This window comes from Emys orbicularis, chromosome 4, assembly GCF_028017835.1.
Source record: "Emys orbicularis isolate rEmyOrb1 chromosome 4, rEmyOrb1.hap1, whole genome shotgun sequence".
Lineage (NCBI taxonomy): Eukaryota > Metazoa > Chordata > Testudines > Emydidae > Emys > Emys orbicularis.
Genome location: NC_088686.1, coordinates 115,395,766 through 115,409,228, shown reverse-complemented (window position 1 = coordinate 115,409,228; position 13,463 = coordinate 115,395,766). Strand labels below are relative to the sequence as shown.

The following is a 13,463-nucleotide window of genomic DNA, read 5'->3' as shown; positions in this document are numbered from 1 at the left end:
GCCCTCAGTATGCAGTATATGCATGTGTTTTGTGAATAGATGTCAGGGGGTGCTCTGCCTTTCCCTCTGTCTTTGATTGGTACCTTTTCTTACCCTATGTCATCACTTATGAGATTAACGTTAGTAATTTATCTTGTGTACTGGGAGCAATCTATGCTCAGATGTCTATGATTCTGCTACCATAACAAAGCTTAGTGTCTGTAACTGGCCCACCCCTCTCACACGCCCACTGTGGGGATCTGACACTTTCTATTCTCTAATTTCAGTGCACCTTCCCAAAAAAGCCTCATTATTATCCCTGTGTGGTAGGAAAGGGATATATAGGAACCACTTCTCCTACTACTGAAAGGCACGTATGTCCAAGGTGGAACTAAGCAGCTGTTATACTGTCTCAAAATTCTGCACAATTGTTTATGAAGACTACGTATCCAGGAGGAACTTTCAGGATAATTTAAAGGGGAAGAATATAATTATTTGAGTGTGAAGTCTGACATTGGACCTTTAATGTACATCATTGTTGTAATTCAAGTGAATAGCAGTATGAACATACATAATTATTTTCAATTATTACACCTTCAAATAAACATGCTGCATTTGAGTACTCCTTTTTGGATATGACTGTTTTCAGATAAATCTGTTCATTGAACTTATAGATTCATAGATTCTAGGACTGGAAGGGACCTCGAGAGGTCATCGAGTCCAGTCCCCTGCCCGCATGGCAGGACCAAATACTGTCTAGACCATCCCTGATAGACATTTATCTAACCTACTCTTAAATATCTCCAGAGATGGAGATTCCACAACCTCCCTAGGCAATTTATTCCAGTGTTTAACCACCCTGACAGTTAGGAACTTTTTCCTAATGTCCAACCTAGACCTCCCTTGCTGCAGTTTAAGCCTATTGCTTCTTGTTCTATCCTTAGAGGCTAAGGTGAACAAGTTTTCTCCCTCCTCCTTATGACACCCTTTTAGATACCTGAAAACTGCTATCATGTCCCCTCTCAGTCTTCTCTTTTCCAAACTAAACAAACCCAATTCTTTCAGCCTTCCTTCATAGGTCATGTTCTCAAGACCTTTAATCATTCTTGTTGCTCTTCTCTGGACCCTTTCCAATTTCTCCACATCTTTCTTGAAATGCGGTGCCCAGAACTGGACACAATACTCCAGCTGAGGCCTAACCAAAGCAGAGTAGAGCGGAAGAATGACTTCTCGTGTCTTGCTCACAACACACCTGTTAATACATCCCAGAATCATGTTTGCTTTTTTTGCAACAGCATCACACTGTTGACTCATATTTAGCTTGTGGTCCACTATAACCCCTAGATCCCTTTCTGCCGTAGTCCTTCCTAGACAGTCTCTTCCCCTTCTGTATGTGTGAAACTGATTTTTTCTTCCTAAGTGGAGCACTTTGCATTTGTCTTTGTTAAACTTCATCCTGTTTAACTCAGACCATTTCTCCAATTTGTCCAGATCATTTTGAATTATGACCCTGTCCTCCAAAGCAGTTGCAATCCCTCCCAGTTTGGTATCATCCGCAAACTTAATAAGCGTACTTTCTATGCCAATATCTAAGTCGTTAATGAAGACATTGAACTTATGATCAAAGTCTCTTGTTTTAAAATTCTGAAAATCCAAAGTTACAACTTTCCATGGCACCTAATGGCCATGTTGCACATATGTTTTAAGTTACTAAATTTGACACCATACATAATAAAACATACCTGCTCAAAGTGGCTGAGTTGTGCTTTCTAAAAACCTTTACTTTCAGTTGCATGGGGTATTTAAAATAAGAACTGAGACACAGAATCTTTAACTACAAGTTGTTACTGCATTTTATGTAAGCATACAACTGTACAGTACAGTCAGCCCAAAGAAGGGATGCAGCTTGCCAAATAGAGAACTGATAGTTGGAGAAGTAGAGGAAAGGAAGAGTGCTTCAGGGGAAGGGAGAATGTTTCACAAAAGAGAGCATTGAAAGTGGAAGTGTGGTACAGAGGTTAACCATCTGCAAATGGATCAGTGATTACATATGTCAAGGGGAAAAGATCATAGGTTTTCAAATTGTTCAAGTCTCAGTTTCTTGTTTGACATCCTTCTCAAGAGGTGTATCACAAAAGTTCCTAAATTCAGTCCTCTATGTGAGGATGTTGAGGCCTTCTATCTGATAGTGTGAATCTTTTAGCTTACTAATGAGGCATGGAGAGGCCAGCTTTCTTGTTAAAATCGTAACAGTGTTATCATAGCGTTTCATATTTACCCTCGTTTGACTTACCTGGAAACAATAAGGTTTTCCCTTAATATTTTGTCTGTTAGTGCACTGTAAAATTTTTTAAATGCTTATTGTTTTACGACTGATTTAAAAGGGCTAAATGTCTTTGTGAATTTTAGTTGGTGAATAAAGTGTGTGGATTTCCCTCGCTACTCTGTGTTCCTTCTGTGGGTATTCTGCCTCACTCTAGTAGCGTGATTGACTTAATATAACAAGTTTGCATTATTTAGGGGGGAAAGTTTGGGCAGTACCAGACTATTCCAAGAGAGAGGATGATCTTGTGGTTAAGACACAGGACTAGAAGTTGGAGAGAGACGTTTTCTTTCTAGCCCTTCCACAGACTTCCTGTGTGACACTGGAGAAGTCACTTATCCTCTGTCTCAGCTGGATCACTTGGAAGAACAAGGATAAAAATACCTCCTACTGTAATATTCCTCTACTTAACAAGGATATTGAGGCTAAAGCTAATGGATTACAAATCCTGTGGATAGAAGGTGCTACATAAATGCAAAACCGTATTCTCCCTGGGCTTTTTGAGTGAGCCACAGGGAGAATACTGGTAGAATTAGATGTCCATAGTCCTCTGATAGACATCAGTGGCTTGTGTAGTCACGGCACAGCGCTGGGGGAGAGCTCTCCCAGCTCTTTAAAAAAACCACCTCCACGAGGGGCGTAGCTACCAGTGCTGGGTGCACTGTCTACTCTGCCACGTTACAGCGCTGAAACTTGCAGCGCTCAGGGGGGTGTTTTTTCACACCCCTGAGCGAGAAAGTTGCACTGCTGTAAAGTGCCAGTGTAGACAAGCCCTAAAGAGCAACACACTACTTGCTGATCATGAAGATTAATTATTCCCACTTCTAGCAGGGCTTTCAGTGTGGTTACTTCATTAGACTCTGCACAAGCTGCAAACAATAGCATGCTTGCTCACTGTCTTGAACAACCATGATCCTATAATGCCCACTTGGTCTTGTTTACTATTTGCTGCCTATAAATTTGCAAATTGACTGTTACTTCTGCTGATTTTGAACTTCATCCTGACTCTATCCGGACGTATCTTTTAGGGATTTCACTATCAGGCCTTAGGTTATTAGGTAATTGTGTCTTTGCTGTGGATACTCTTAGGATGCCCCCAATCCCTTCACATCCATCTTATCTCCCTCCTTCTCCACTTAAAAATACCTAAAACTTTTACTTTGTAGATGATGTTTTGTTACGCTGTGTTTGGAAAAATTTCTCTTCTCTTTATGTAGAATTTCTCCCTCTGCCTGGGTTTTTCTGCTTGTGGTATTAATTTATTATTAAATTATTGTGCAGTATCTTGCAGAGCGTGGTGGAGGACTTCATAAGCTGATATTGTTAGAAATGGGGTTTGCTGTGTACCTGAATGCACCCTTGTCTATCTAGCCTTTTGCACTGGGAATAAGAATGATAAAATATGAAGTTGGGTGTAAAAGTGCTGCTTCCTTTCCTCTACAGGGATTAGTTAATGAAATATGTCTCCCAACACAGTACTGCAAAGAGCTTGGCTGAAAGAGGCTTGCTTATCCCCCACACTACTACTCTTGTCTTGCTGCACGGCTGGCGCCGGTTTGAAAAGGCCAATTCAGATGCTCCCTTATTGGCCCTGGCTCCTCAGACTTGGCTCTAGCTCAGAATGTTTTTTCTTTATTAAAAAAAAAAAAAAAAGGAGCAGCTGTTTGTCTTTTCCAGCTGAGTTTTTTTCCCCTCTTTCTCTTGCTGCTTGCTTATTGGCTGAGGAAAAGAGGGAGGGAGGACTGGGTGAAGTAAGCTGTGTACACTCTGTGAATGTGGTTGGACTCGTTTTTACAGGGAGAGAGATTGAAAGAGTGGAGGTGAGGCTGTACTGGCCCTTCCTCTCAGCTTTTCCCTCCCGTCCCTCATTTTCTCTTTGTACCATGGTTGGGGATCACTGTAACCTCTCTGGAGACAGACCCGTACTCTCCCAGAATCCCAAAACTGGATTAAGCTGCAAAATGGTTCTACAGGCAGTGGGTAAAGTGCTAAGGTAACAATCAGGTTGTTGTCATTTTAGAAATTAAGGGAGAGGTACAGGGCAGGGAGTTGGCATGCATAGCAAAATGGGGAAAACTTTTAGTTTGGAGCATACTTTATTTTATTTCATTTGATTTCAAAAGCACAAATAAGTGTGTAGTGGGGGAAACTCTGTAAAGACAATGTTGTAAAGTGGAGATACATTGTGAGAGGGGGACTTGAACAATGTTGTGAGGTAGACAACTGGCAAAGTAACCGTTGGTCTTGTCCAACATTTTTAAGGAATGGGGAATCAAAAGCTGTGTTGATTTGCCTCTAAAACTTAATTGGTAGCCATATAAATGTGGAATTTCTATCAAAAACTTTTTGAATTTATACCAGTGTTTAAAACTGTTTGTCAAATATAATACTCTAGTGAAATAGAGTTTGAAGGCATCTGAGAGGGCTGAGTTTCAAGGGGATGGTTGGTGAATGGCTACTTGTTTTCTTCATTGGTAGTGTTACTTGAGTAAGTAGTTTGACCAAGAATCTACATAATGCACGTGGCTTTTTTGTCTGTACATTGGTAAAGAATATGCTTTAAAAAATTAGTTCATGTATTCTAAACATACTGTTACGAGTCTGATTGTACGTGTATAAGTAAATATCAAGACCAAAAGGAAAACTTTTGGCAAGTATAATACCTTGATTGAGGAGAGTTCTGATCTGTTCTGGGTTGAAAGGAAAATTTCATCAGAAATATTAGAAGAAACAGGCTTGATGATGGGGAAAATGTAGCTTTTTATTTCTGTTAACATGAGCTCAAATATCTTTCTAAACTGTGAAGAATTAGTGCACAAGCCCAAAGAGGGGCTTTGTTGCATGCACATAAATTTATTTGGCAAGCCTCTGCTTGCGGCTGTTTCCTCTTATTGATGGCGAATTGTTAAAAATGTTTGTCAACAGAAACATTATCCCATGTCTTCCTTCTTTGATTTATGGGTCCTATGACACCACAGTCTGCACTGTGAAGATGTTCATTAAACTTGAACTTTGTGACAACTAAGTAAAGACAGGAAAAACTGGACTAAGATCTGACTTTCATTTCTGCTAGAGAACTTGACTGTGCTTAAGTTAGAGGGGATGCATTTTTTTTTAATTGTTAATTTTAAATAATAGCTGTCTTCCCCTTTTCCCTTTTGCTTGCTCTGTCATTCCCCTTTTCATGCTTTTGGCTCTCATTGATACTTTCTAAGGGGTAGAGTTTTGAGGAATGGTAAGTTCCTTTCCCAGCTCTTCAACTAGTTTAGTGTTTCAGAACTGTTTCAGGTTCCGTTCTTTGTTTGCAAGCTTTTTTTTTAGGTTCTGTAATTCAATGTGGTGGTATGCAGTAAGTCCTATCTTAAAACACTTTGGCCAGTAGCTGGCTAGTCATGTTGTGAACCTTTTTGAAGTTTTAGTAGCTGTTCTATTGGCAGCACTCCCAGATGTAGATACATTGGTGCCTCTGAGGGAAAGTATTGCCAAAGCCTTTGTTCAGGGTCTGTAATAGCTGGTCTTAAATATAGGTAACTTCCCATGACTTACAAGTGAAACGTATACATTTGTATGTTTGAGAGCTGAATAATTTTGACAAGTCACAATGAACTTTAAGTCTTACTGATATTTTTTTTCCTATTTTGAGAGTGCGTATATTACATTTCTGTATAATTTATTTTTGGTAACCACAGTGTAATTTCTTCTGAAGTTACTTGTGCTACTGCATGTCTGATTTTCTAAAGCATATACCATAACTCTAGCATGAAAGAAGGGAAAAGCTGCCATAGTATGTGTAATGTTTTAGGCCTGGATGATGAAGTAATGAGATGGATTTTATTTTGCCTCGGCTACTATTGGACAGGTGTTTGTGGATAAATTACTATACTTTGTGTCATAATGCATAAGTACTTTTTCTTCTCCTACATTTGAATACTTCCCAGGAACTGATGGTTCTTGTGTGTCACTGTCCTTTTTTGCATTTGCCTGTTTGTCCTGGGCCACCAACTTCTGCATCCAAAAAGAAAAAAAATGTGAAGTCACCTCACAGTCCCTGCCAGACAGCAGCCCAGCTCAGCCTGTTTGGACTCTGGCCTGGAACTCAGATCTGGGTTTGTTTCCTGGATCTGCTGCAAACTCCTCCTGTGACCTTGTATGAGTCACTTAATCTCGCTCTGCCGCAGTCTGTGAAATGGAATAATACTTCCCTACCTCATAAGAGTGTTGATGATAGATTCATCACCCTATAAAGAGCTCAGATACTAGGATGATGGGTGATAGTAAGAACATAGGTCTGAGATTGGTCTAAGACAGGGGAAGTTAATAGGTGGACCACGGGCGAAATCTGGACTGCCAGATGCTTTTGAATGGACTGTGGAATTTTTTATTTACTTATTATTATCATTACTGTTATTGTGGTATAAAAATTTGCTCTGGAGTTTGGACCTTGACTATAACTTGACCAAGAAATTTGGACCTTGACAAAAAATAATCGACTACCTCGTGTCTAAGGAGTGAGGTGTGCAAGTTTGTTGCAAAAATAGTCTGCTAGCACTTCATAGCAACATGTGAGGCCAGTGATGCTGTTGATGAAAGTGGGAGGGACATAGGGCTGGTTATAGGAAAATCATCTTGACGATGATTGGTGTCATTAGTTTGGTACTTGTCTGACTGCAAGTGTAGGGCATAAGAACGGCCCTACTGGGTCAGACCAAAGGTCCGTCTAGCCCAGTATCCTGTCTTCCGACAGTGGCCAATGCCAGATGCCCCAGAGGGAATGAACAGAACAGGTAATCATCAAGTTATGCATCCCCTGTCACCCATTCCCAGCTTCTGGCAAACAGAGGCTAGGGACATCATCCCTGTCCATCCTGGCCAATAGCCATTGATGGACCTATCCTCCATGAACTTATCTAGTTCATTTTTGAACCCTGTTATAGTCTAGTCTAAGACAAAATATATTCAGCACAGTTATAAATGTGGCTTTCTTAAACCATGCCAAACTCTGTTTGTGGTGGTCTACACTGAAGTTGAAGTGGTGTGAACTTCTGAATGACAACCATTGTCAGTGACCAGTAACTTTTCCTGTGTAGATCAGGCCTTGAAACTACTTGTGGAGAATATCAAAGGGACTGCTATTAGCTGGGTGAAGAAAGGCTTGGTGGATTTTTGTGTGTGCCAGTGCTGAGTATGTAAACAGTTTGCTGACCTTTAAGGTTTTGTCTACACTGGCAAAATTAGAACCCTAAATTCCACACTGGTTCAGCTCCACTGTTGGAAGCTTTGATGTGGACGTGGCTCAGCAGTGACAAAAAACAGTGGTAAAAATGCCACTGTCTAAACAGACTCCACCATTGCTACCGCTTATGGAGCTGCACAGGCTGAGAATTAAAAGTGACCGTTTTTCTAGTGCAGATGCATTACACATTAATTACAACAAATATGTTGTTTTACTTAACTGTAATGTTTTATACTTTAACTTTTTCTCTGCACTGCAACACCCTCCACCTTTGTTTTTATCTTCTGTTAGGTGGTAATGTAGGGTTAATTCCTCTTTGTTGTCAAGTAATGTCTCCAAACCATAGGGGAGAGACCAGCGGGGAAAGATTAATGTGTACATTTTAAAAATAGTACAATAGAGAGAGATTTTTGGGACAGAGGGAAAAGAAGGAGAATATATAGGGAAGGTGTTAGATAAAGTAGGGAAAGAGAGAATGGGATGTCAAATGGTTGAATAGAGGAAAAAGAATAAACAATTGATAACTTAAGAAAATATGAACCATAATTCTTTATAGGAAAGAAAAAGGGGAAAACCAAGTGAAGCCAGGAAGGCAAATTAGGGGCAACAAAAGCAGCAGATGTATTGTCTGTCTACTCTCATTTTTTGAAAATGAGACCTACTCTTGTGTTTTAATATTCCTTTAAATTATAGGGGGCTTGTCTTTGGAGAGCTGTGCACAGTGCCTCTTTTTCATCCTGTCCATACTTACAGCCTGCAAACTTTACCCAAAAATTACTAATCCCAGTACAAAGCCTGCTAATTTTTGCTGAAGATATAACAAATTAAAAATACCATTAGAACAGTCATAAACTCATCTCAACATAGCTGAGCTGAAGTTGCACATGTCTCTTAGCATGGAGTTTAATAGGATTTCCAGGCAACAGATAAAAGGCTCTCTGATATATAAATGCCTTTTTGAAATATGTTAATTTTAAATATTTCCCCCCAAACATAGATGAACTCTGGACAGTTATTTTTAGCCAATTATTGAAAGAAAATTAAACAGATACAATTGTGTACTGTTTCTTCCATTTAGCACAAGATGGAGATGTTGGGGATGGGGGGGGGGGGAGGGGGAGAGACAAAAATAATTATGCAGAAACATTGTAAGCACACTGAACTCCGTTTACCCATATCATATCATTCTTCAAATATTGGTAAAACTCCATGCACAAGAAAGCAGGAGGTTAGTATAGACTGTTCATCAAAGCCTTCTTTTTAGTCACCTTGAATAATTAAAAGGTAATAGAGGAAGTAATACTAATCTATCCAGCCCACCTTTCTTTATTCTGTTCCCATTAGTAATTGAACTGGGCCATCTGAACTCTTAATCCTTGCTCTGAGCTGTGTTTTAATACTTTTAAGACACAGTTTTCTCTATCTGTGTAAATATTTTCATCATGTGAATAGACACCCAAATGTGATTCAGAACCTGAGTTAGCAGTGGGAGTGGTCTGTGGTATGTCTGCTTTTCCTCTGACAGCTTAGATCTTGTGCAGACAAAATTCAGAGATGACTTACTTCATTTATCATGTAGCATCTCTTCCCATGCCTTTGCTTTTCCTTTTAAGTCTCTGCTGAAATTAGTCATCCTGGGTAGTTGCCTTGTGTCACAGATATGTTATGATGTAAAATGGGTCTTTCCTGAATTATGTAATCTAACGACCCCTGTTACTGTACATAGTATGCATGGTCCTTTTACATCCGCCTACATATTTCATCTCTTGGAGAGTCTGTAAAAATCTACTTTAGACTCTTCTTTCTGGCTAGCGTCCCCAGCCCCCTTTCTTGTGGTAAGTTATGTAAGGCAATTTGCAAACAGAAAAGAATATAAATGTGTGTCTGGTCTCTTATCAAGCTACCGTAACTTGCCTTGCTGCTTGATAAATGAATGCATTCTTTTTTTCCATAGACTGATTTGTCTTGGCGTCGGATTCTCATAGTTGTGCAGTATACTTTGTATGTTATACACCAAAAATATTTAGGAATTCAGAAACAAAGCTCCCACTCCTTTAGCCTTCTCTCCCCCAAATGGTACTGGGGAGGTTAAAAAGGAAACACAAAGCATAGTCCTGACATTGTACTCTGTTTTTTGATAGTATCCATACTGTAATCTTCTATTGTGCTTTCTTCTTGTCATTGAATGATCTCTCTGCCTCCTGCCCCCCACACCTTTTCATGTTGCTCAGTTAGTTTTCAGGTAAGTGCTGGGGGGAAGCAAAGTAGTATATCAATTGGCCTTTTAACCATGTTAACAAGCTCTATTTTAAAACTATCCCAACTGGTTTTTAATGAGGTTTGAAGTGTGCAGTGCAGATAAGCCAAACAGTGTCTTAAAAAAATGTTTTTTTTCTAGCCTAGGTTAAAACACTATTTTAACAGTTTGGCCCAGACTACAATGTTAACTGTATTAGCTATAAATGTGTTTAAATAGTGTTCCCTAACACGCTTAAATGTAGACTGGGGGCCATTTAGAACTGTCTAGATTATTTTTGTCTTGTTCTTTTTCTAACTTCCATTGTGCTAAAATAGTTTAAAGGAGAAATACGTGACACATTGTCTGCAGTTGGAGTTCAGTGTCTTACCTTTTAAAGTGAAACATGATTGCTTTTTAATCAAAATCACTATAGGCTTCCTCATTTCATCATTGCAAAGAGATAGGAAGGAAGTGACCTGGGACTGAACCCTCTCTGACATTAGAGACTAGGCAAGATTTATTTTATTTGCCATTGCATGATAAGGAAGAAATATATAGGGGACTCTGTGGGTGGCTCTTTTCCTAATTTGGTGTGTGAATCAAGTGCTAGCAAAAATGAACTATTTCCAACCATCCCTGGAGACTGAAGTCTTCCACTTATGCCCAGAAGGGATACAGTCTAGGCAGAAGCAGTGCAGGCTTCCCCACACTGTTGATGGGGAGACCACTACTTGAGGGGAAAGGGTAGCTGTTCTCTAGATTGACTCAGAACATAAGAACGGCCATACTGGGTCAGACCAAAGGTCAGTCTAGCCCAGTATCCTGTCTTTCAACAGTGGCCAATGCCAGGTGCCCCAGAGGGAATGAACAGAACAGGTAATCATCAAGTAATCCATCACCCATTCCCAGCTTCTGGCAAACAGAGGCTAGGGACACCATCCCCGCCCATCCTGGCTAATAGCCATCGATGGACCTATCCTCGATGGATTTATCTAGTTCTTTTTTGAACCCTGTTATAGTCTTGTCCTTCACAACATACTCTGGCAAAGAGTTCCACAGGTTGACTGTGTGTTGTGTGAAAAAATGCTTCCTTTTGTCACCTGCTGTCTATTAATTTCATTGGGTGACCCCCCTAGTTCTTGTGTTATGAGAAGGAGTAAATAACACTTCCTTAATTACTTTTGCCACACCAGTCATCATTTTATAGACCTCTATCATATTCTCCCCCCCCCCTTATTCGTCTCTTTTCCAAGCTGAAAAGTCCCAGTCTTATTAATCTCTTCTCGTATGGAAGCCATTCCATACTCCTAATCATTTTTGTTGCCCTTTTCTGAACCTTTTCCAATTCCAATATACCTTTTTTGAGGTGGAGCAACCACATCTGTATGCAATATTCAAGATGTTGGCATACCATGGATTTATGGAGAGACAATATGATATTTTCTGTCTTATTATCCCTTTCTTAATGATTCCTAACATTCTGTTCTCTTTTTTGACTGCCGCTGCACATTGAGCAGATGTTTTTAGAGAACTATCCACAGTGACTCCAAGATCTCTTTCTTGAGTGGTAACCGCTAATTTAGACCCCATCATTTTATATGTATAGTTGGGGTTCTGTTTTCCAATGTGCATTACTTTGCATTTATCAGTCCTTACTTTCTTTGCTCATGTGGCCAACAAAATTGCTTCTAGTGCCGGTAATAAGAGTGGGTTTTTCGATGGTAGTTTTTCTGCTTGGAACTGGACTGCTACTAGCCATCAGATGCTGTTTTTTTCTGTCAAAGAATGCTAGTAAGTTTATCTACCTGTTGGGCTGGATTTGAAGTGGTGATCTAGAGAGAGGCTCTACATCCTGTTTCCAGCCCACTGAGCCATGCAGTCCTCCATTTCACTTGAATAAGTGGAAGGATATTCCAACTGTAGTTGCTGTAGAAATGTCATGACCCGCATGTATTTATAAAAGTGCTTATGTTTGTGTACCATCTTGTGGAGTTAGCTTAATGGAGTGGAGTCAGTGTTTCTTCATAGGCACTTAGTGTTGTGCAGGTATTTTGGTTACATATTTTTTGTCCTGCAAAGTGGTAGCCAGAGGGGGTAGGACCACTAAATTTTTTTTGCTTGTGTATTGAAATAACCCGTACTGTATTTTCCCTCTACTAGTTGTGTGTGTAAACAAAAAAAGGGGTTTGTGGTTAAACCTGTCTTTCCTCAGCTTTGATGATACAGATATTGATCTTTTTCTAAAGATCAATCCTAGAGGCATTTTGGGACTCTGTGGGCCCAGTCTTTGGGAATAATAAACAGTTCATAGTAATCTTAAACCTTGAAACCATTCTGCTATCCTCTGTCTCTTGACTTCTTGCTGTGTGTCTGTTTCATAGGAGTTGCTTTACATTTTAATTACTGGTTAATTCTGCCTAGACCAAGTTCTCTACTCCTATGCATACAGGTGGTGAACATGCAGCATGAACCTTTTTGAGAACTCCCTGGAAATCTTTGATTTCCCCTTTTATCTCCCATGTTTTAATAACCCATCCTTTTACTGAGTATGTGCTTTCCTTTGATGGGGGAGTGTGCTTTCATCTCAGAGATTTTAAATATGTATCCAGCATTCTGTGTGAACTGAAAATCCATCTGTGCCATGTTTTCTCATTCTGTGTAAACACTCCCAAACCCTTTACCAAAAGAGTATATAGGCCACAAAATCAGTACTGTTTTTCTCTTGCCAGAGCAGTTTCTTTTGTTTAACTAACATTTTATAATGCTGCTCCTCCAGGGCAGGCTGATGTTTGGAAATATCTTACTAAAACTGAGCTCTTATTGGTCGACACTCTGAGATATATAGGGCAGGATTTACCTGCCCACCAGTCAAACATCAGTTTGCACTAATGTAGCAAAGTCACGGAAAATAATTAGCAGGTAAGCAATTATTCTGTTGGATAACTAGGAGAAGCAACTTTCTAGTCTTGTTTGTATCGCCTACGTTACCAGGCAGATCAGAACTTCAGACTTCTGTATCCTAAGGTACAGAAAATGAGCCTTTACTTTAACATTTATTTATTATGGTGCTATATAAATGCTTAATCATTTTATTTAAGATTTGTGTATATCGCCAAATGTAGAGATATGCATGGTGTTTTAATAGTTGAACAGAAATCTAGTTGGCTTTGTTAAAATACTTCAATTTGCTTTGGCTCTTATTTTAGTAAACAAAATTTAAATTTATATTTAGTCCGTTGATGACTTCAGAGTATCTGCATTCTGGTTCCGCCACTTTTGGGCCACTAGTTCTAGGGCAGGTTTTGCTGCTGCATTACTTATATCTTGGAAATGTAGAGTTAAGTTTGGAGTCATCTGAAAACAATATTACAACATCGAGTTGATCTGAAATGCCTGTCTGAGGCCCATCAACATAAATGAGAGTTGGGTGTTCTTGCTACTGACCAAAGTTAACAAAAAACAGACTATCTTGTCTTGATGTGCACAGATTCTGCAATTATGATATGGAATTGAAAATGAGAATGCGATTCTCTTGTTGGAATTTATTTTTATTGGTGAGAGAAAACAGTGAATTGAAGTCCTGCATCCATTGATTTTTAACTTTTGTGGACTGCCAGTACATAGTGTGTCTGCATAGTTCTTTGGTCACTGACACTTTATTATAGAAATAAGTGATTGCTTATTCTCCT

The 13,463-nt window shown here is 39.5% G+C and overlaps 1 protein-coding gene across 2 annotated transcripts in view; it reads left to right on the top strand.

Annotated features, from left to right (window-relative positions):
- Window positions 1-13,463, top strand: part of MOB2 (MOB kinase activator 2) — a 168,650-nt gene that overhangs the window by 114,283 nt on the left and 40,904 nt on the right. Inside the window, exon 1 of one of the 2 annotated variants that reach the window (XM_065402641.1) lies at window positions 4,090-4,295. The exons of the other annotated variant lie outside the window; for it this stretch is intronic. Coding sequence (XP_065258713.1) covers window positions 4,186-4,295 — 110 coding nt within the window. The 5' untranslated portion in view covers window positions 4,090-4,185. Of the gene's footprint in view, window positions 1-4,089; window positions 4,296-13,463 lie in introns of those variants that run through there. 2 annotated transcript variants of the gene reach the window in all.